Below are 20,639 nucleotides of genomic sequence, written 5' to 3' on the forward strand. Positions count from 1 at the left end.
GATGTTATATATTACTAAATCAACTACCTATATTTTCTCACTGTTCTTTTTGAATAGTTTTGCAAAATGACATAATAATTGCAAAGAGGGGCTATCAAATTATCAACCATTAATCCAAGTTTTCCCCACAACCGATTACAGAGACTCCTATAAGGCCAGCCCGATACTTTCGACACATATTTAGCGATCGGCCGACCTTATATGGCACAGATTCGATAACCGATAATTGCGACGCGTTTCCAACATCAGAGCCCGTCAGAACTCAGCCGAGAATTAACTCAACTCAATTGACAAGTGGAAGGAAAAAAGATTCAATCATCTCGACAAATATCTGTCAAATTATACAATTTTTATTTTGAACAGTTTGTTGGGCATTAATCACGAATACTCCAAGCAATTTAAAAGCCATTTGTCGATATATTTATGCACAAATAAATTCGAATACGTATGGTTCGGTTCGAGTTATAGAGAGCCGATACCACAGAGGGTTGAGGTTGCGAGCTGTGGGTGTCGGTATGGGTCGCGGTGTCTAGACGGCCGTAAAAAAGATTCAAATATGAAAATTGTATTTGAATGTGCACGGCGAAAATATGCAAAAAGCAGGCAAACAAATCAGCGGCACAAAAGTATATATATAGATGGACTCGCAGGGGTTATTGGATGGGGGATACGTGTGGGGTTTCGGCGGACTGAAGCTGACTGACTGAAGCTAAAGCGAAGACGACAATTTCCGGGTGTCTAAATCGGTCGTTCTCAGAGTCCCGTCACAGTCGCTTGAAGTTGAGTGAAATGACGTGTAACGGTTTAGCAGAAGCCATTATAGAATGCCCTAGGTCCCTCGTCCCTCGGCCGGCTCTTTCAGGGTAGATCGGCGACTATAAAAAACATAGCAGGCCATATGGTGTTTATAGGAAAAGGTAAGAGAAACAAATGAAAGCACCGAAAGGTCAGTCATAAACCAGATCGTTTTCATGCATATTTTAAACAGTGGTTGTTGTCTTTTATCATTCAAAATGATTTAGGAAATAATAAATCAAGATTTGTTTTCAATATCAGTAAACTCCACTAGGGAGATCTTCTCGTTGACTTACGTGTTATTATGGTATAAAAATGTAGCCACACTACTTTTCTCTATTTTTGGTTGATTTTGCTATACCTTTAATTCAAAGAACGAAAAACCCATTCGCCGGCAGTTAACCGAAAAATCAAACGTGAAATTTAATGCCGCGAAATGAGATCTGCATAACTTAACATAAATCAAACGGTGAAGGCCCAGAAAAGGGTGGAATTGCAGGGAGGAATGGCAACAACAAACCGTTTCATTCATTGAATTCAGCTCCAGAAAAAAGGAGGAAAAAGTATTTCGCCAGTGTTTGCATATTCGCATTCAAGTATTTTTTTTTTTTTTTTTTTTTTTTGTGCCTCGCATAATGCACAGCTGCCTCTTGTTGTGCCCATTTCCCGCTTCCCTCTTCCTACCCGGCATTCCCTACTACTATGTATTTTCCTGCACACAATTTCCCCCTGCGCGGATTTCCGTTGGGCATATTTTGAATGTCAAAGTTATTTGTTGTACGGCGCTGCATAATAATCAGGGGCAGAAAAGGGTTCTATGACTGCATCCTGGGCAGAACAAGTTTAGTTTCGCTGTTCGCCCGGTGTTCTTCCATTCCAGCATTTGCACAACAAAGCCAGACTAAAGCTCAAGGTCCAAAGACCGCTAAATGCGAGCGAGCGAGCGAGCAGGGGAGAAATGAAATGAAAAATAGAAAATGAAAAATGGAAAATGGAGAACAGAAAGAGCTTTGTCTTTGTCATCGCACCATGGCGAAGTTTACACGCTGCAGGAAGCCGCAGAACAACCATTTCATATTCATACGTTTGTATCTCTTGCATTTCGCTGGACAATTTTGCCATTATCTCTGCAAGTCGCCTGGCTCTTTTTCTTTGTTCTAGCCCCAGACAGACAGATATAGGGAGGGGATATGTGAGATATACACATATATTTAGAAAGAGTAGTGGCCTATGACTGAGCGTGAAAGCGAAAGGCCGCTGCAATGAGACGACACATGTGTTTCCCTCGGAATGAACTTTGGACCAGACAGGAACATTTGGAAAACACTCCTTCAAATGGGGAATGGGTTGTATAAAATAAGAGCGATCAGCTTTATTAGATTCAGACGAGAAAGAACTATATTTTTTTTTTTGGATATAAAGTAAACTACAGAAACCTTATAATTTATTGACTATGGCTCTACAAACAAAAGCAGTAAAATGCTGCCAGAAATTGTCATGAAAATGGACTTAAATGTCGACTTCAGTGGAAGTTTTAGTTTCATTGGGTGAACATTTAAAAAGACCACAGCTTACAGGATACATTCTTGGCAGCAAGACCTAATAATTTGTTTTTGGCTAGTTACAGCTTTTGGACCCCTGGGCAAGCAAAATAAATGATTGGCTATAAAAAAGGCAGGAGCGGCAGAAATCCATTCGAAACGCCCATCAAGACCAGACCGACTCGGACTTGTCTGGCGGTCTTCGACTCCGTCTCAATCTCCTCGTTTCCACATCCGCATCCACATCCACATCCATATCCATTACCATGCCCCGCCAAAGTCTGGCGTGGATTGCCTAACAAGTGCAAAATATTTTGGCATTTTGCAGGTTGTTTGTGTCAGTCGCGTGACGTGTGCTTTTTGCCTGCAGATGGAGTTATCTATCTGCCAGCCAGGGCAGAAGGGTCCAGAGAGGAGAGCCCATGTGCGGAGAGGGTGCAATGACCTCCCACTTCCACTTCCATTTGTCTGAGTCTGAAATGCAATGAAAGACGGCCCTCTCATTGGCCGAACCGAAGAAAACCGAACCGAACCAAGCCAAGTCAGTCATGCGGGTCGAAACGCCCTCTCACAAACTAATCAAAAACAATTAGCAGCGTAGCGCTAGAAGAACTACAGTGGAGCAATTCTGGATGCTACTTTCCCCGGGAGAACTCTGTAGAAAATGTTTTAATGTTTTCCCAAATAAAATGACTCCCGTTTTAAAGGACTTTGATAGCAACATAAAGAAAAATATTGTTATGGTTAGATTTCCTATTGCGCTTAAAAGCTGAAAGTTTAACTTAGGCAGGTACCCCTGTATTCCATTTCACCCTTCCACAATAGTTCCCACCATCAGAGGGAGGGGTCTTGCAAACTCAAACGGAGGCACGTGATGGGACTTCTAAAAAATAGAGAAACTTTTGTGGGTGGGTAACAGGCACCGAAATATTTATTTGATAATTGCTGGATTTTTATTATTTTTATTATAGCAAACTCACAGTTCTGCTGTCTATTAATAATTAGCCGACTGATTTATATCGGGGCGGAAGTTGACGGAGGGGGATATTGTCATGTGGGTGGAGAAGATAAAAGCGTATAGATGGGGGATAAAATCAAAGTAATTTACGGAATAATTACTGAAATTATTGTCAATTATTGCAATTGCAATTGTCGGCCCTCCCCCCACCAGCAGAAAAAATAACGTTAAAAACCCCAACAGAATTGTGGGTGAGTTTCGGTTTTATTTATCATCGTCCATTGTCGCACGGGGCGTATGAGTGTTTTTTTCGTTAATTTAATTCTCGTTTTTATGTGTTTTGGTTATTATAGAATAAAAACGTTATGTGCTTGAGGCCACAACAATTAAAAAACATATAGTATATATTATCCATTCAAAATTTACGTAATAATTTTATTATCTTTTCTTCTTTTGAATTTTATTTTCACTTGTCATCTGTTTTTGATGGGCATCTGTGCCTGCTGCTGTGAAAATACTCTTTTTCATGTAAAACACATTATTAATTTTTAATTTAATTTTTAATTGCTTTGCTAATTGGAAAACAAAAAAAATGAGAACCACAAATGCAATGAAACATGCGAGTTGGGTAAATAAAACTGAATATTTTGGCAGAAGGGTGTAACAAAGGGGAGAAAATGGAAAGCAAATGAAAGCGCGCCCATTAAATATGTAATATTTGAAATTGGAATTTGCCAATGGCGACCCGTAATATTTTTTTAAAAGGTTGTATGCAATAGGTAGTTATAAAATGTTGGGGAAAGGGAGTGGACTTGGTTGGAACCATTCTCTCTTTTTTAAGTTGCTTCGATTACCTGACATTACCCTCCTAATTCCTTTGTAATTATTTTCTCTTATTTTGTGAACATGTAATGCAATTTAAACAGCTTTTCTAAAAAAAACCCCTTGTGCGGAAAAACTTTGCCAATTTACTTCTTCTGTCCATTAAGTCTTTCTAAAAATCGCTTTTAAGCCGGAGTTCACTAAGTAATTCCCAATTTAAGCCGCAGCTCCTCAGCTTGACAAATAACAAATTGCCCTCGCTTTGATCTTGGACGCTTCTTCGTCTTCTGTATTTACTTGGGTAAAAATAAAAATCTTTTGTTGGTCGGGGAAAAAGGAAAAATAAGAGAGACGGCGAAGTCTATTTATTTATTTATCAAAGATGGGGGTGTTGGTGGGTGGAAGTGGACTTCCTCTCTTTCTTTTCCAATTGATTAAAAACGTATTTCTTTTTTTTTTGCTGACCAGGCATGGACTTTGAATTGTACATGTGTGGCGTTTGTGTGAGTATCTGTGTGTGTGCATGACTCATTTGCAATTAAACGACAAAGAGAAGAGAGTCAGAGAGAATGAGAGAGCGAATTTCGAGTGCCGCAAAAATGCCAGCATAAAAATAAAGCAGTCGCTGTAAAAGAGCTAAAAGAAGAAGAAGCAAAAGACGTCGACAATAAGAAGAAGAGGAAAACCTACAAAAGCAGCGACCACAAAAGCAAAGATACAAAACTACACCCTACACAAACAAAAACTCGCTCGCTCGCACACATACTAAGGCAGCGTCGCCGACGTCGACAGCGACTTCGGCAGCGACCGATGTTTACACAACGTGCGGTATATTTGCAAGATACTCGTCGAACAACAACAAAAACCGCCAGCAAATACTGCTTGTATTTTTTCTTTTTCTCTTTTTTCGACTCTAATTGAAAACAAGCAGAGTGAGTGTGTGTGTGTGTGTAGAAAAAACAAGAAAAACAAGCACAACGAGCGTCTACAGCTGGCTCTGGGGTATTATTGTATCTGTTAGATGCGAAATTGCAAACCCCACCAAAAGGCAACGTTGCCAAACTTCAGCGTACCGCTTTATCTTTTTTTTCCTTCTCGTTTCTGCAGCTTTGTAGTCGCGTAGCTATAGTTTTGTGTGCATGCTGTGTATCTGTATCTTTGCAGCGCAGCGTTCTCTCGCCGTACAATGAAAATTGCTGCAACAAAGTCGCTTAATTTTCATGCAGTCGAGCCGTATTATTATGTATGCACCTGATCGGGCCTTTATGATAGGCCCCAGAAAGCCGAGAAACCGGTTAACAACGTCACCCAGCCCCATCATTATCACCGTCGTCATCATCATAACCACGATGATCACCATCATCAAACATAATCCGAGCCCAAGACCAGGTCCAGGTTCCAACTGGTTATCAGTAAACAGAAACGCAAACAGGTAACAGAACACCGAAACCGAGGCGAACCGAATCCGAGCCATCATCATCGCCATCCTTCTCCGCTTTCTTTATATACTCGATATCGTGAGTTTGTGTCCACAGATGCGGCCAGGAGTTTAGCCAAGGCACGAATATAGTTTCTGGCTGTTCCAGGAATCTTGCAATTAAGGAGTTCTCAACTGAAACTACAAAGTTGGCTCGCCTTTTTTAGTAAGAATTATTAAATGTTTTGTTTTTTGTGTAAGGTTGGGAATAAACATACAAAACTATTATCATCTTTACTCTGACAAGAAAGATTATTTATTGTGAAAGCAAAAGGTAACTGGATACTTTAATAAAGGCAATCTTTAGAGACTGAACTTATCTGTAAATTCCAGCTTATAAACTCGCTTCATCCTCTAAATTACAAGATTTCCACTGCCTTTCAGTGGGCCCATATTCTTTTGACCGCCTCTGTATTATGGCCATGTTTTCTGAGCCCGTTCGTCAGCTCTTTGGGAATAATAATCGATTCTTGGTGCGCCTTCTTTGTGTTGGACTCTCTGCCTCCACGAACACAGAACACAGGCCAGCAAAGAAACGCAACGCACACAATCGCCCCTTGATGATAATCTTTTGTGTCTGTCCGGTTCTTTAGCACCTTTTGTCAACGTGTGTGAAGTGCGGCAACGCTGCGCCCCGGAGACTCGAGTCGATTCGGACGGACCTACGAATCCGGGAGACTCATCTCCATCTCCATCTCCCGAGCTCAGCTCATGTGTGAAATTATTTGGGAATTTTCTAATTTCCCATACAAAGGCTGGCTGAGTTATCGCATCGCCGACAGCCGTCGTCCCCCGTTTTCCCGTCCGACTTCGTCACGTTCCCTCGTGATATCTCAATCCTCCTATTGCACGGCACTTTTCGGTTTTTGCGCGATTTTGTTATTGTTTTTCGGCATTACGACACTGCACAAAAAACAATGAAATGTGCATTGCCAGGCATAAAAAGTGTAAGACAATAGCAACGGAACAGCGGAATATGTTTGGCTATATGAAAATAATTGCACAACTGGCATGAACCGCCGCAATTCGGCGCCCAATCCCCTCGCCCATCAGTTTCTATAGTTTGGCGTTCCTGAACGTATTGGAAAACTACGCGATTTGATAATAAGGTCACCAAAGGGGACAACAAGTTATTGGCAAACACATTTTTGAGCATTTAAAGGTCCAAGAAATTTGGATAGGTTTTCAGTGTTTTTTTAGCCTCTAAAGTTAAATTTTTAACATTAAAGTTCACTTTTATTCGCGATAAACAAACTTTTTTTGTCAGATAAATTAAATTATGAATTTATTTAATACTTTTGGGGTTTCTATGGGGTGATTCATTTGAAATTTTTTTTTTTTTTTGATAGTAAATAAAATACAAAGTACTTTCGAGATAAAATTCAAAGCCACTAAAATACATCGTTCACCCGAAAACGAAAACCAACCGGACGGACCTTATCATCCCAGCGAAATTGAGCAGAGCGAATTTCACAACTGGTAGTGAAAATAATAACAATAACAAGAATTGGTTATGGTTATAGGGTTCTGTTTTTGGCTGGGTTTCTGTTTCTGTTCCTCCATCGAAAAGCAGTCGTCGGATGTACGGGATGAGTAACCAGAGACCCCCGCAACAGACCCCCCTGAGATAGAACTGAAAAATAACAAAAACACGCCACAGGCCATGACTAAACATTTGAATAATAATCAAGTACGAAAGTACAATGGTATGGTAATGATTGGGGATAGGAAATAATTTATTTGCTTTCAGTGAGCCTTCAAAAATCCACGTATGAACTTTTTAGTTTAGCTAATCGAACATCAGTATTTGAATAGGTAAAAACTTAAGGGTTTAATCTTTTTTTGAATATTTCTCTTGGCTTCTTTGCCTGCTAACAAGGTGCTTAAAAATAGAACAACTTGAACCATATTTTGAACCAAAAACAAAGCCAAACGGATCTGTGGCAATTACAATTTTCGTAGGACGCTGCTCTGATTTCTGTGCTTCTCTATCTAATCTACTTTTTTGGCTTTGCGAGAGGGAGAACCTCAATGCCAAAAAGAACAAACAGCGGGCAACAAAAACTATAAATTCCCATGTGGCCGTGCAACAAAAACAATAATGAAAACAACATTAACAAGAGCAACAAATATAAATGTAACATGACATTGAAACGAGTCAAAAGCACTAAAAAAAACACAACTACACACACAAGCACACATTTTTGTGTATATAAAATCTGATATAGATCATTATTATTGTTGTTGTGCTGCCTTGCCATCTCGTGTTAAAAAGCGAAACACGAAATTCAATTTAATAAAGTGATCTAAGTTGACGTGGCCGGGGTTAGTTGGGGTGTTCCGTGGGTCAGGGAAATGGCGGGGCGAACCCAGATGTGGGACACTTTATAAACTGAAATTCTTTTCAATGCTAATCGACGGATCAAGGACATTAGACGACGTAATAAGGGTTCCAAAAAGTTCTGCATGTGTAACGTTTTTAGACAAATTTAGATAAATATTCACTAGCAACTTCTATTGCTCTTTAGAAAATTGACGACAATCCCACTAAGGCAAACAGATAGATTCGATTAGAGAACTCAAATGCTTCGCACCTGAAATGTAAACGCACTTCAAGGTGAGAGACCACTGAAAAAATAAAACAAAAGTCAACACAGCGCCCTAGAAAAAGTTCAAAAACAAAGCTGAATTCGCCTCTCTTTCTAATATTACTCAGCCCCGCAAATAAACAAATACGCATTTCGTACGGCTAGAGTGCAAAGTACCCGACCGAATAAAAGTAATGGAAAAATAAAAGTACATAAAAAAGTGCGTAATTCAAGCCTGCAGCTGAAACTATATTTCACTCCGGGCTGTTTGTCGGGTTTTTTGTGTGTGGCGCTGGTGGCTGATTACTGGTGGCTCACTTCTTGGCTCAGACCGGGGGGTTCATTGTCAATGTCAGAAGACAACGTCTGGTTTTGAACCGCGTCGATTCGACGATTTGTGTTGGTAATTACCGCAAAACTATTAAATGGAGGTTTGCCCACTGCTGTTGTCTGACATTGATGCGGGTTTAATGCACCAGCAGCAGTAGCATTAAAAGCAGAAAACACAACATGTGTTGCTCTAGTCCCTCCGCTGAACAACATCGGCTGCTTCGGCCTAATGAAGCAATTAAAGCGTTTGACTTTTGCACTGCCCGAAAATATAGAAAGGAAGGGGCCTGCGGAACCCGTTTCGACTCACGAAAGCAACACATAGAAGAAGGCAAACAAAACAGGCAGAACAAAACAAATTGCTCAGAGAGGTTCTTCTGTTTGGACCCGAAAACAAAAAAAAACAAAACACGAAAGGCACAGAAATTATAGGAAAGGTATTACGTAATAAGGGAGATGAAAGAGAGAGGTATCGGCTAGTAATGATCGCACACTTTCAGCTGATCATTTAAACTTCGGTAACTTGAGGCAAGCTCAGCTTTACGAATATTGTTTAGCAACTAAAACGAAAATAATATCCAATTAAATAGGATGGATTGGAGAGTGTCTTCTAAGCATCCGCCCATTGCCACATGTCACACTCTCCCTCGTTCCCCCCGTCCCATGACTCTTAGTTCTTGATTCTTTCTGCCTGCTGTTTGTACACGTAGTCAAACACACACACACACCACCAAGCCAAGTGGGACCCACTCAGGTAAGATACTTAGATAGAAAAGCAGCAGAGACACGACAAGTCAAGGTAAAAAAGTTACGCATTCTTTTTCGGGCATGGCCAGCCATTAGCTTTTGTATCTCAGAGATTGCCAGGCGGAAAGGAGGGGAAAAGGGTAACAGGGTAACTGACAGGCAGCTTGGAAATGCATCTCGCAGATACATTCGTATCCCCACTCGATGATAAGAACGGCCTCGTGTGGGCAGCAGCGGATACAAGTAGCTGCCAGTGGCCCACACGTTAGATGCTCCATCAGATGCGATTTACATAAAACTACTCGGTGGTTGGTTTTTTCTGGTTTTCTGGTTCTTAACTTTTAAATGGGCACTCTCCTAGATTACACTGTGCGACAAAAAAATGTTTGAGTTGATTTTTTCTTATTTTTCACTTCTACTAGTCAAAATAAGAATACAAGTTTTTTGATTTGTTAATATCAATAGCCAATCAGCTTCTACGCACACTCAAAGGTCCCAAAAACGCGTGTTTTTCCATATTTCACAGCCTTATAATCACATATTGGGAAAATATTTTTTCACCGTTATAAGCGTTTTATGCAAGTTCAATATCTATTAATTAAAATATATTAAGCAAATATACCGTTAGGCTTTTATCACAATGCTTTAAAATTTTTTTCTCCCAGCTCTATACTCTGGGCGACTACGTATGGAACTTGTAACGCGAGGATACCTCTGAAAAAGCCAAAAAAATCAGAAAAAAATTTCACTTTCAAAAAAATAATAGTTTATTGGAAGTAAAAAAAAAAATAATATTTTGTGTTAAATATTTTCATAATAATAATTTCATAAAATTTATCATAAAAAAAGAAATCCTATCACTTAGAAGGTGGCATAAATATTTTTGTGCATAACTTATGCCCCTTAACCGAAAACAATCAAAAAAGTAACTCAAACAAACATTTCGTTAAATTTTGTCGCACAGTGTTATTCAAGCACCCACTCACGCATCCGTTAGATACTTTCTGAGACAGCTGGGCTCGGTTTCTTAGGGTACCAGTAAGGTTTTCAAAACGAGAGCATTATTTAAAAAATTTTACCTGTTAAAAAAAGGACAATTCTGTGCATAGTATCAAGTTGTTATATATTATATATTACTGTTAAATGTCTACAACAGAAGCCAAAAGCTAGTTATGTGTTTGATATAGATACAGACAACTTCCTGTGGTATTTGAAAAACCCCTTTGCCACCTTTTAGATATCCAATAGCACTCACCTTTTCAATTTCTGATTATTGTTATTATTGTTGTTAATATTGTTGTTATTATTAATGGTGCTGCTGCTATCCACAACGAATGGTTGTTGCTGCTGTTGCTGTGTCTGCAGTTGTTGTTGTTGCTGTTGCTGTTGTTGGTGGTGCGGCGTCGTAGTTTCGGCTAATTTTCCAAAACAAATGTTACGGCTACTATCGCGTACCATGTTTCGACAACGGAACACTCACAGCAGAATCTTCTTTTATTTAGAAGAAGCATTGCGTCGTATTCCGCGAGTGGAGGGGCATCATTTTAAATGGGCGCCCTCCTTCCCATTAAACATTATGCACTCGTTTTTTATATATTCCAGTATGGGGATTGTTACGATTCTCGCCTCGTTTGATTTTGGGGGCTTTAATGGATTTCTTTCTTTTTCAATTACTTTGGTAAGATTTCCGCTTCACTTGCACATTTTTAGCACTATATTTTGAAAGGGAGGAGACGAAAGATACGGATACGGGGGTTACATGGGGATTAGATTTCTGCCTTTTTTCAGCTGGTATTAGATCTTTTTTGTTTAACACTTGCACATGCACTTTGTAATGGAACCTTTTCCATTGTGATTTCACTTGATTCGCCTTTTCTTTTATTTGTGATTTACTTGATTTAGCTTCTTGTTATTTTTTCACTTATGCCAATTTGCCTTAATTTAGCAACTAAAAATACGCTTTTAATTTAATTCAACTAGAGCAATTTAAATTTATTGAAATTTCAATGGGCCCCAAGAAGAGTTCTCTTTTTTTTTTTTGCCTCAATTTAAGCGAGGAATACGCCATGTACTAGATATATAAAGATAAACTTCTTGTATAGGGCCATTTCCTCTGCAACAATACGAATGCGAGAAGGTGGAAAATGCGAGCAGCGACGCCGGCAGAGCGTTATTATAATCCCCCGCTCCACCCCACCCGCCCCTACGAAAGAAGGGGGTTGGAGGTACAGCATGTTAAAATTCCATGCACTAAAGAAGCATGGAAACTACAAGAACAACACACACACAGGCAAACTCGACGCTGAAGTTTGGCAACGCCGCCGCCCTGTCGCCGTCTCGCTTCCTCTGCCGCGCTGCGGATAAAACAGAAAAGTGGCAACGTCGCTTTGTTTGCTTATAATTGACGTTTGCCGTCTGACGTGGTGGTTAGAGCGAGACAGCCAGCTGTTGTTGCTGCTTCAGCGCACAAAATACATGGGGTATCTGTATCTGTGGCTGAGTCGGTGTGTGCGCTATGTACTCGTCTGTACATAAAGAATTTATAGCTGGTACTTTTTTTCTCGTACATGGAAAACGAGTATCTCTCGGCTGTGTGTATTTATAAATGGCTATGTGGTCATGTGGTGCGCTTCTTTCGCTTTGTTGTTGCACGTTCTTCCATAAATCGTGTAGTTTTGTAGCCTCTAAATCTCCTACGTATTTTCTTTTCGGGCGCAGCAGGAAATCACCCATACAGCTACGCAATTTCTCTGTGTGAGTGCTAGAAGCTGTAAGACTGTGTGGCCTACAAGTGTCTCGCTCTAGCACACTGGATTCGGCCCCAATGGTGGCGTGAAAGTTTCTCCGCTACCGGCAGCGCCGCAGCTGCGCTGCTCACCCAAAAACTTGGGGCCGCGGCGCTTCGCGATTTTAGTCGCTTTGGTGAACTGGTGGGGTGCGGCTCGCAAAAAACCGAGAAAGGCTGAGAAAGGCCAGAAGGGCTGCAAAATGAAGGAGAGCCAGCAAGTTTTGCAGCCCAATTAGGGCAATATCGTTTAAGACACAGTAGGAAACTTATCCCTGTGTGTTTGTTCATTTTTTTTTTGGTTCGCCATTTTTGGTTTTACTGCAATCTAGAAGGGGGAAGAACCCTATTAAAGTCGGGCGTTTTAACTAGAATTCATGAATATTGCCAGCAGCAGCTAAAAGAAAACCAGTTTCCGTATGTATTTAGTATCTGCTCTTTGTGTTGCGGCTACGTGACCACACAGCAACACCAATACATGGGCAGCGCGACCGCATTAGCCAGAAAGAGAGCTCCAACTTTGTAGTTTCTCGCTCCCCAACCTCACACATACTCTGTGCGCACGCACACCAAACGGGTTAAGTAAGAAAAAACGTTTTACTGCAGCGCACTGTCCCGCTCGCACAGCAGCTGAATCGATTTTTCAAGCGACACGACAATTTCTCTCCACCACTCAGCGGTTGTCTCACTCGAACTCACGCATCAGTGAGTGCCCCCTCTCTTTTGCTCGCCTGGCTCTAGCGTATTTTGCGTTGTTCGTTTTTGTAGTTTGGAGCCCGCGCACACACACTCAGATATTTATATACGATTTATATATAGTCGCCATGTTACTTTTTCGTACGTTGGGGGAGCTGTCAGCCTGGATTTTTTGCTACAAATTTTCAACGTCTCTCTCTTTTGCTGCTTCTGCTGTAGCCGCTGCTTCTGTCGACGTCGACTTCGTTATTTTCAGCCCGTTGCACGTCATTCGTTTTGGTGTGCGTGCGTTTGTGCGCACGTGTGTATATGTGCGCTTTGAATTTCTGATGAAATTCTTTGCTTTCGAGTTAATTGCTGCTCTGCCGAGCTTCTGCCTCTGCTGGCGTCTCTGCCCGCAAGCTCACATTTTTGTTGTGCCATTTTTTTTGTACTTGTACTAGTGTACTTCACATTGCTGTAGATCGCCCAAAAAGAGGAAGAATTCTTCGCTCTGAACTAGTAGTTATTAATGTTATTACACGACTTTAAAGAAAATTTTTAACACGACTATCTTCGGAGCTGTAATGAATTTAGTTATTTTCTACTGAGAAATACTAAGATTACCATAAAAAGAAGATATCTCCGCCTTTGACGAATATTATTTTGTAGCTTTTATTATAATTTATAAAGCGTGTTAAGCGCAAATTTGTTGAATTTTTTTATTTTTGTAATTGTAAGATTTTTAGTTGATAAATTTCGGCATTATGCCACGTTTCTTTTTTGCTTAATTGGTATTTTGGCACATCCTTGAGCACTTGGTTTTACACTTTTTCAAGCACTGACCTGAGTTTAATTAAATTCTGAATTTATCCAATCACTTTTGTAAGGGTTAATCATTTATTTTCTGTTTTAATTTTAATACATTTATTAGATATCCTTTCTTACCATTTGCGTTGAGAGCTGCAAAGAAATGTGGAAAATACATTCGTTAATTATACAGCATTTTTCTCCGAAACTATAGAAATTATCTTTCCCTGAACTGAAACTCTATATTTAAATAAAAGGAGCTCTCATTGAGTTACTTTTAAATGAAAGTGTGAATTCTGGGAATACCAACTGAAAATTCCCCGATGAAAAACAAAGTAGTTTGAATAATTTCGTATATTACGAATAGTAGTGTGAAATTCTACAAATGTATGGAAACTTCTTTAAAATAAAATAATTTTTACATGAATGGCTAAACCAAATTGTACTAAATATTTTCCTATTGGCCCTTACTGAAAAATGTATATTCTAATTTTGTTAAGCTTCCTTACTATTCTGGGAGTACAAAATTCAAGATATACTTACACCATTGAAGCGGCTTTCCTTGGCTGATCATCGGATCCTTTTTGGCTGGCTTCGTTTTGTTTTTATTGTAAACCCGTTTTGGACTGTATTCGAAACTTGCGCATTTTACTTGCTGTTATTTTGCGGCAATAGCTTTTGGTGTTGCTGCTATTTCGAAAACCTCCAAAAAAGGAAAACGACGCGCCCGTTGAGTTCTTTAGCGTACCGAACCGAAAAATCCGATCCGAGTCCAAAGTTTACCGATTTGTTTTAAATTATTCTTGCTAGTTGAATTTTTCTGTTACTTTGCTGTGTATTTAAGCACTCGGGATTTTTGGGTGAACTTTTGCTGCGAACTCCCTGCGAATTTCATTCGGCAGAAAAAGCATCACAATATTGAATTGGAAACAATAAAAAAATTAAATTTTTATCATTTATTGCTTTGTTGCTCGATTTCCATTTGCTTTTCGCCTGTGTTTTTGTTTGTATTTTATTGTATTTGGATTTCTGTTAACTCTTCTTTCTCCCGCTGTTGTCGTTGTTGTTGCTGCATCTGCCTTGGTGTTGGTGTAATTAATGCATTTTCGCACACAAGCTCACTCGCGCACGAACACACACAGAGATACGCCGATTCGCACTTACACACACTGAGAAGGGGAAGGGGGTGGGGGCACTTTCCTTTTTTCAGATAATAATAACAATAATTTTTTGCTGTGTGTGTTTTGGCGGCGTTTCGCTTAATCGCCCCGCCGCCGCTGTTGTTGTACTGCTGTTTTTTTTTTTTGCTCGCCCGCAAAACACCCGCGCGGTCCGTTCACTTCAAAAATTTTCAAAACAATGTGACCGTGCTGAGCCGGTGTTACCAGACGGCGAAATCGATTTCACACCGAACGCTCTTGGCTACGGGTTCCCGCTAAGAAACCCGCTTTCCCACGCAAATTCGCATCTCTAGCTCATTGGTTCATTTCTCGGGTGGAGTAAACTCGTCTATGTGGAGGGTGACGCAACTAACTAAATTTTTAGAGGGCGCCACTGTACAAATGCGGTCAAAAACGTAAATTTTCAATTGGATCACGTATTTGACACGAAGAGTGCTCTTGCAGAACTTCTGAATTTTACCAGTTTTCACCCGATTTCAAAGTGATACCTCAAAAACAATTTTTAAATTTATTGCAGTACAAATGTTTGATTGGCTAATGATAGATTTTTTGAAGCCTGTTCTTCTCAGGTTTATCCAAGTTTTTGAGATAGAACCTTAGCCAGATTTAGCTTTAAAGTAACTAGGTCGGCAACTCTGTCCAGTTGTGTGCGCTATCGTTATCGCGGCCAGCAGATTGTTTTGTTTTGCTTACACGACAGATAAATAAATAAGAGTATAGGAAAGCAAAAATAATCTTAAAAGATGAGTAGCTTAAAATCAGACTTGGATGAATACTTGCTGCTGCAAAGTGATCAGAAGAAAAGTTTTAACGTAAAGCTGCCACAGCTGAAGGTTCCATTTTTCTCAAGGAAATCCGATCCCCCGGAGGCGAATAGTTGGCTCAAGGATACGCAGGACTCGTGCTGCCCAAAATTGGTGCGTTAAAATTGGTTTACCTACCCACCTCAAGAGTAGTACGCAAGTACTACGGCGATTGTGGGACTATTGTTATTCGGGGGCTAATTTAAGATCCTTTCTATTTTTATTTCAGTCCCGGCTGCAGCGAATCGTGGGCTTCGTGGCATGTTTGGGCATGGGCGGACTGTGCCTGACTCTTTCCACATTCTACATTCCCGTACTGATCCTTAAGGCCAGAAAGTTCGCCCTGCTTTACACACTCGGCAGCCTGTTCTTTATCCTGAGCTTCTGCTTCCTGTCCGGATTCGGGTCTTTTTTAAAGCAGATGTTCTCCAGACCAAGACTGCTCACTTCCATTTCGTACAGTTCCTGCCTGCTTCTAACTTTATACTGCGCCCTGGTGGCTAAGAGCACTGCATTTACGGTCCTTTTTGCGGTGGCCCAGATAATTGCCTTGCTCTTCATGATTGTGGGAATGGTTCCCGGCGGAGCAACGGGGCTAAAATTCTTTGGACAACTCTTCAAGACTAGCGTATCGGCCTCGTCGAGTGCGTTGCCTGTTTAGAAAGGGGAAAAGCTAACAAAACAAATTCACCACCGCAGCAACGAAAAGTAACTTATTTAAATCATTGATCAATCCAAAATAAAACTTATTTGTGATACAACGCCTCTCAAATTTAAAGTTCATGTTGTAGAAATCATTTAATTGCGCACTGAGTCACCAACATTTGCTTGGGCCCATAATCAGCAATTTGTATGTAATAAAGAGCACATCACTTTTAATTTTAAAGGGGAGAAAGAAGTTTCTGCCACGTTGAAATTGTTCTCGCTAACTAAGGAAGTTAGTAAAAAGTTCCATACCTTTCTTATTTACTTATATTTAAAGAACTTTTAAATTTATTGACATACAACCAGCTTTACTGATAAAGATTGATCTTGTGACCTTTTAATCGCTGGAAAAGTAACTCGGGCTGCAAAGGAGTAACCGCCAGAGTAGCATGCGGTCATTCTTCGATCTCGCCCAGATACAGGGTCTTATCGCTGGATCCAGACAGAATTAGCGGCTCTTTCGGGCTAAAGTCCACAGCATTCACACTGCCATTGTGTCCCGGCAGTTTGTACAGGATTCTCCTGGTATTCACATCCCAGATGTAGACATGTCGATCGGCGGAACCCGAGGATATTTTGTCGCTACCCGGCGACCAAGCGCAGCGCAGCAGATTCTTTTCAAAGTTATGCTGATGGCCCTGGAAGACCTTTACACATCTTTCGCCCGGGGCGTAGGGTCTCACGTCCCACACCCTTAATGTGTTGTCCATGGCATTCGTCAGCACAAAGTCTCCCTCAGGAGACAAGGACATTCCCGTGATCGTATCGGAGTGCCCACGCAGGTGATGCAGAACCGCCTGCTTGCGTATGTCCCAGATCTTGAGCTCGTTGTCGATCCCGCCACTGATCACCTGTTCGCCAGTGTCGCCGAAGCAAACTGCGGTGACCTGAAAGGGAGACTCTAGTGTGTGGGCGGCGTGCTTCTTCCTGGCATCCCAGATCTTGATGGTGCGATCGTCGCTTCCCGAGCAAAGGAGCTGCTGACCCCTTCGTGAGCCCTGCACGCTGTTCACGAAGTTGCCGTGCCCCCTTGAAGCGCCGCTGTCGCTGCCCCGTGACTATGTCCCAAATGGCAAGGGTTTTGTCCGTGGAGCAGGTGAAGATGTGAGAGCCATCCGGCGTGAAGTGTGCCTCCATCACGGCGCCACTGTGTCCCGACATCGCCATCACATTCTCGCAGTCGTCGTACACCTGCCAGATGTCTGAAATGATGAATATAGAGGTAAAGAAGCCTCTCCGACCTCAGGAAAACCGATTTCACGTACATATTTGCCTATCAAAACCGGAGGATAGCAGTAACTCTCCCTCTGGATGGAACTCCGCTGTGAATATCTCGCCTTCGTGCCCTTCCAGCTGCATAATGGGTGCCTGAAGATTGGAGGTACGCCTCACGCCCTGGGAAATATAATTAAATAAATTAAACCAAACTCATATTGAAATTTGGCTGGTGCTTCTTCTTGCCAGCACGCTTACCGATTCAAGGAGGGCTTTGTCCCTATTTGTGTAGGCCACCAGGTCACTTTTGCTGCGCTTTGCCTCTTGGGCCAAAACCACACTGTTGTTGGGTCTTTTGGTGCCCATTATTGTTGTTTTCCTTCTGATTTAAAGAAAATCTAATTTTTCAGCAGAACAACAAACCGTGCGGCAGTGTGACCCCAACAGTCAAATATACCGCAGGACTTGCAAAAATATACTAAAGCAAGTTCATAGTGTTGAAAAACTACATATGTAATGGAGATGACAACCCTGTTTACCAAAAATCGACCAATACAATTCATTATTAGATTTCTTTATTTTTACACAATTTGAGGCTAAACAATATGCGATTACCCAAGAATAAAGCATTCCAGATTAGTAGGCGTCCACGCGAGGAGGGTCCGCGAAGAACTCCTCACCCTTGCGCTCTCCCTTCAACCACTGCTTGTAGCGCTCGTTTCGCATAGCCTAAAAAGCAGATTATGGGCACGAATAAAACTTGTTAATCTCATGAACTAGGGGAAAACCTACGTGGAAACGCAACAGTTGCTTTTGCATGCCCACACACTCCTGGAAATCGGAAATCAGATCGGCGCACTTTATCTTTCCGCGCTCCAAGCCATACGCCTCGAAGCACTCCATCATCTTCATCTCAAAGTTGCCGCATTTGTCATAGGTCTGGTGGTTAATCAAACAACCAGTCAGATCGGTCAAAGGCAGGCGCAAAAAGGGAGTCAGCGACATTTTGTCTGGAACAAAAAAAAAACAATAACAAATTACAGAATTTGTGGTAGACATCGGTCTTAGTTTTCGGCGCTTTGCGTTGTGACGTAACCATAAACAAGAGTTTCAGGGAAAATTCAAAGCTTTTAATCTCACTTATTCGATTTCAACTATGTCTCTTTATTTTCTCATTTATATGTAAAGGGGTTTAACTTTATTTCACACCTTAAATTGCTGGCAATCCGCAATGAAAACAATATTTTTGTGTTTTTATCTGCGCCTGGCTACGGTGTTGATTAACGCGAGGAGCTTTTGACAGCTGTCAGCTGACGGTGTTGAATAGAGCGCAAACCGCTCAGCACGTTTTGTTTATACAAATTTGATCGCCTTTTGCTGGGGAATCATGAAAAACCAGGATTTAGTGGATTACTTGAGATCCTGCGGGGTGTGCGAGGTTTGTCAGCTGCGTTACCTGAAAGCCAGGGGCACCGAATACAAGGACATCAAGGAAACTTTCCGAAAGGTGAGTGTTTGTTTAAATTTGTTGACAGTTAAAAACTGGCTAAAATAACACTTTAAATGCCCAGTTGGACGTAGAAGTGACAAAAAATTTAAAAAATGGAGAGGCGCTCATACCGATTGAAGATCCACCAGCTAAGAAGACCCGCCTAGACATTTGCGCTACATGCTTGGGATTGTTCTCAGAGGAATTCCAAAAGGAGCTTCTTGGCGGCATTTTGGCTTCAGATTTTGCCAAATACGATTGCCAAAAAGTCGTTTTAGCAATATGTTTGCCCATGACCCTGCAGTTGAGGCAACTAGCCATGTGGTTTGCTTTGCAGAGAAAATTTGGAGCAGCTATAGACGGTAGTAATCCCCCAGATGTGCCTATTAAAGAAGCTGTTAAGCTGATTCTTCACCCGATTATCTGTGAAAAGTTGAACAAGGAGTACGACGCCAATGGCCTGATGATAAATATAGATCTCACCCACAAACTGGAGCAAGAAGATGTCGAGAAACTAGTGAAACTAAACAAGGAGGCTTTTCCCGCAAAGGCTGCGTATCAGAAACGAATTGAAATTTCGAGAGGATTACTAGAGAAACAATACCAACCTTCTAAAGTACGGGCGGAAACCTTTGAGAAATATTTCCAGATACCGTGCTCAAGCGTTGAGGAGTCACTGAAGCTCACATCCATAGACCTGCAGGGTCCGTTGATTTGCGTGGCAGGAAGATATCGAAAGTTGAGCAGGGAACTATCACACACTCCCTGGGTTTTGAACGGCCAAAGACTAATGGAGGACAGTATCGAGGAGATCATCATCAGGCACGTGGGTCCCCACTTCACAGAGAACCGGGATAAAATCACCTTTATGTCGAGTGGCAGGGAAGATGTGGATGTCCGCTGTCTGGGAAAGGGCAGACCCTTTGCTTTGGAAATACCGAATGCCATAAGGAGTAGCTTAACCACATCACAAGCCCACAAGATGGAAAAGGCTGTTGATACATCGGGAAAAGTGTCCATACTCGACCTGCAAGTCGTGGCCAGAGAAGAGCTTACTCACATTAAGACTGGGGAGGAGCAGAAAAAGAAATTTTATCGCGCTCTCTGCGTCCTTAAAGAACCGGTATCTGTGGAGATACTCAATAAACTGCAAATCCCACAGAGTTTTGACATTCAGCAAAAGACACCTATACGAGTCCTTCATCGTCGCCCTTTGCACACGCGCCCCAGAACGATTTACAGTGTTAAGGCTAAAGTGCAGCGTGGAAATCACCATGCTCTGGTCATCGATATTGTTACTCAAGCGGGCACGTATATTAAGGAGCTGGTTCATGGCGAATTTGGCAGGACCTCGCCGTCATTGTCCTCTATCATAGGCAAACCCATCGACATTCAAGCACTGGATGTGGTAGCCATCGATTTAGATTGGCCACCCCAGGTAGATAACTCGATTCATGCAAAGTAACTATTTGAACTTTAAGTTAAGTTTTACGTGTTAATAAATGTATGCGCCTATACGCATAAGTTTAAAAATATCCTCAGTGGCTTTACAATAAATGGTTTCCATGCCTTGAATCTTAAAAAATATGCTGTGTAGGTTTTTTAAAATATTTTATTGGCGCCAAATTTTGACCCGTTTTCCAGCACTAACATAAGATTAAGACCGTTGAGCAAATGTACTTGATTTTTTAAAAATCCTAATAAATTCTTAGTTTTGT

At 41.3% G+C, this 20,639-nt stretch overlaps 5 protein-coding genes across 6 annotated transcripts in view; 2 read left to right on the plus strand and 3 right to left on the minus strand.

Annotated features, from left to right (window-relative positions):
* LOC108091434 (protein split ends) overlaps nucleotides 1–14,873 on the minus strand; it is a 62,701-nt gene extending 47,828 nt beyond the window's left edge. The window contains 3 exon segments of the mRNA XM_017190627.2: nucleotides 10,514–10,970; nucleotides 13,667–13,681; nucleotides 14,072–14,873. Coding sequence (XP_017046116.2) covers nucleotides 10,514–10,716 — 203 coding nt within the window. The 5' untranslated portion in view covers nucleotides 10,717–10,970; nucleotides 13,667–13,681; nucleotides 14,072–14,873.
* A 491-nt stretch (nucleotides 14,874–15,364) lies between these two features.
* LOC108091560 (vesicle transport protein SFT2C) lies at nucleotides 15,365–16,290 on the plus strand. Its single transcript, XM_017190832.1, has 2 exons — nucleotides 15,365–15,626; nucleotides 15,742–16,290. The coding sequence occupies exons 1-2, from the start codon at nucleotides 15,453–15,455 to the stop codon at nucleotides 16,171–16,173; spliced, it is 606 nt and encodes a 201-aa protein (XP_017046321.1). The 5' UTR covers nucleotides 15,365–15,452; the 3' UTR covers nucleotides 16,174–16,290.
* Nucleotides 16,291–16,466: 176 nt separating this feature from the next.
* Nucleotides 16,467–17,901, minus strand: LOC108091559 (U5 small nuclear ribonucleoprotein 40 kDa protein). Its single transcript, XM_017190831.1, is given in 4 exon segments — nucleotides 16,467–17,245; nucleotides 17,247–17,419; nucleotides 17,483–17,612; nucleotides 17,691–17,901. Coding segments are annotated over 4 exon segments (1,044 nt in total). The 5' UTR covers nucleotides 17,799–17,901; the 3' UTR covers nucleotides 16,467–16,612.
* An 89-nt stretch (nucleotides 17,902–17,990) lies between these two features.
* LOC108091562 (NADH dehydrogenase [ubiquinone] iron-sulfur protein 5) lies at nucleotides 17,991–18,979 on the minus strand. 2 transcript variants are annotated; one of them, XM_017190835.1, is made up of 3 exons: nucleotides 18,889–18,979; nucleotides 18,225–18,442; nucleotides 17,991–18,161 (listed from the first exon to the last, which is right to left on the minus strand). In XM_017190835.1, exons 2-3 carry the CDS (start codon nucleotides 18,435–18,437, stop codon nucleotides 18,069–18,071), a joined length of 306 nt encoding a protein of 101 aa, XP_017046324.1. In that variant the 5' UTR covers nucleotides 18,438–18,442; nucleotides 18,889–18,979; the 3' UTR covers nucleotides 17,991–18,068. The 2 variants fall into 2 exon arrangements, with proteins under 2 accessions (XP_017046324.1, XP_017046323.1); XM_017190834.1 differs by lacking the exon at nucleotides 18,889–18,979 and adding an exon at nucleotides 18,642–18,768.
* Nucleotides 18,803–20,506, plus strand: LOC108091561 (putative tRNA pseudouridine synthase Pus10). Its single transcript, XM_017190833.1, has 2 exons — nucleotides 18,803–18,939; nucleotides 19,004–20,506. Exons 1-2 carry the CDS (start codon nucleotides 18,820–18,822, stop codon nucleotides 20,384–20,386), a joined length of 1,503 nt encoding a protein of 500 aa, XP_017046322.1. The 5' UTR covers nucleotides 18,803–18,819; the 3' UTR covers nucleotides 20,387–20,506.
* Nucleotides 20,507–20,639: the final 133 nt, after the last annotated feature.

The sequence above is a fragment of the Drosophila ficusphila genome, unplaced genomic scaffold (assembly GCF_018152265.1).
Source record: "Drosophila ficusphila isolate 14025-0441.05 unplaced genomic scaffold, ASM1815226v1 contig_412, whole genome shotgun sequence".
Classification (NCBI taxonomy): domain Eukaryota; kingdom Metazoa; phylum Arthropoda; class Insecta; order Diptera; family Drosophilidae; genus Drosophila; species Drosophila ficusphila.

Coding starts and splice junctions, on each gene's coding strand:
- LOC108091562 (XM_017190835.1), bottom strand. CDS start 18,437: ATGTCGCTGACTCCCTTTTTGCGCCTGCCTTTGACCGATCTGACTGGT. Junction 18,162..18,224: donor AGCAACTGTTGCGTTTCCAC/GTAGGTTTTCCC, acceptor TCTGCTTTTTAG/GCTATGCGAAACGAGCGCTA.
- LOC108091561 (XM_017190833.1), top strand. CDS start 18,820: ATGAAAAACCAGGATTTAGTGGATTACTTGAGATCCTGCGGGGTGTGC. Junction 18,940..19,003: donor TCAAGGAAACTTTCCGAAAG/GTGAGTGTTTGT, acceptor TTAAATGCCCAG/TTGGACGTAGAAGTGACAAA.
- LOC108091560 (XM_017190832.1), top strand. CDS start 15,453: ATGAGTAGCTTAAAATCAGACTTGGATGAATACTTGCTGCTGCAAAGT. Junction 15,627..15,741: donor ACTCGTGCTGCCCAAAATTG/GTGCGTTAAAAT, acceptor TTTTTATTTCAG/TCCCGGCTGCAGCGAATCGT.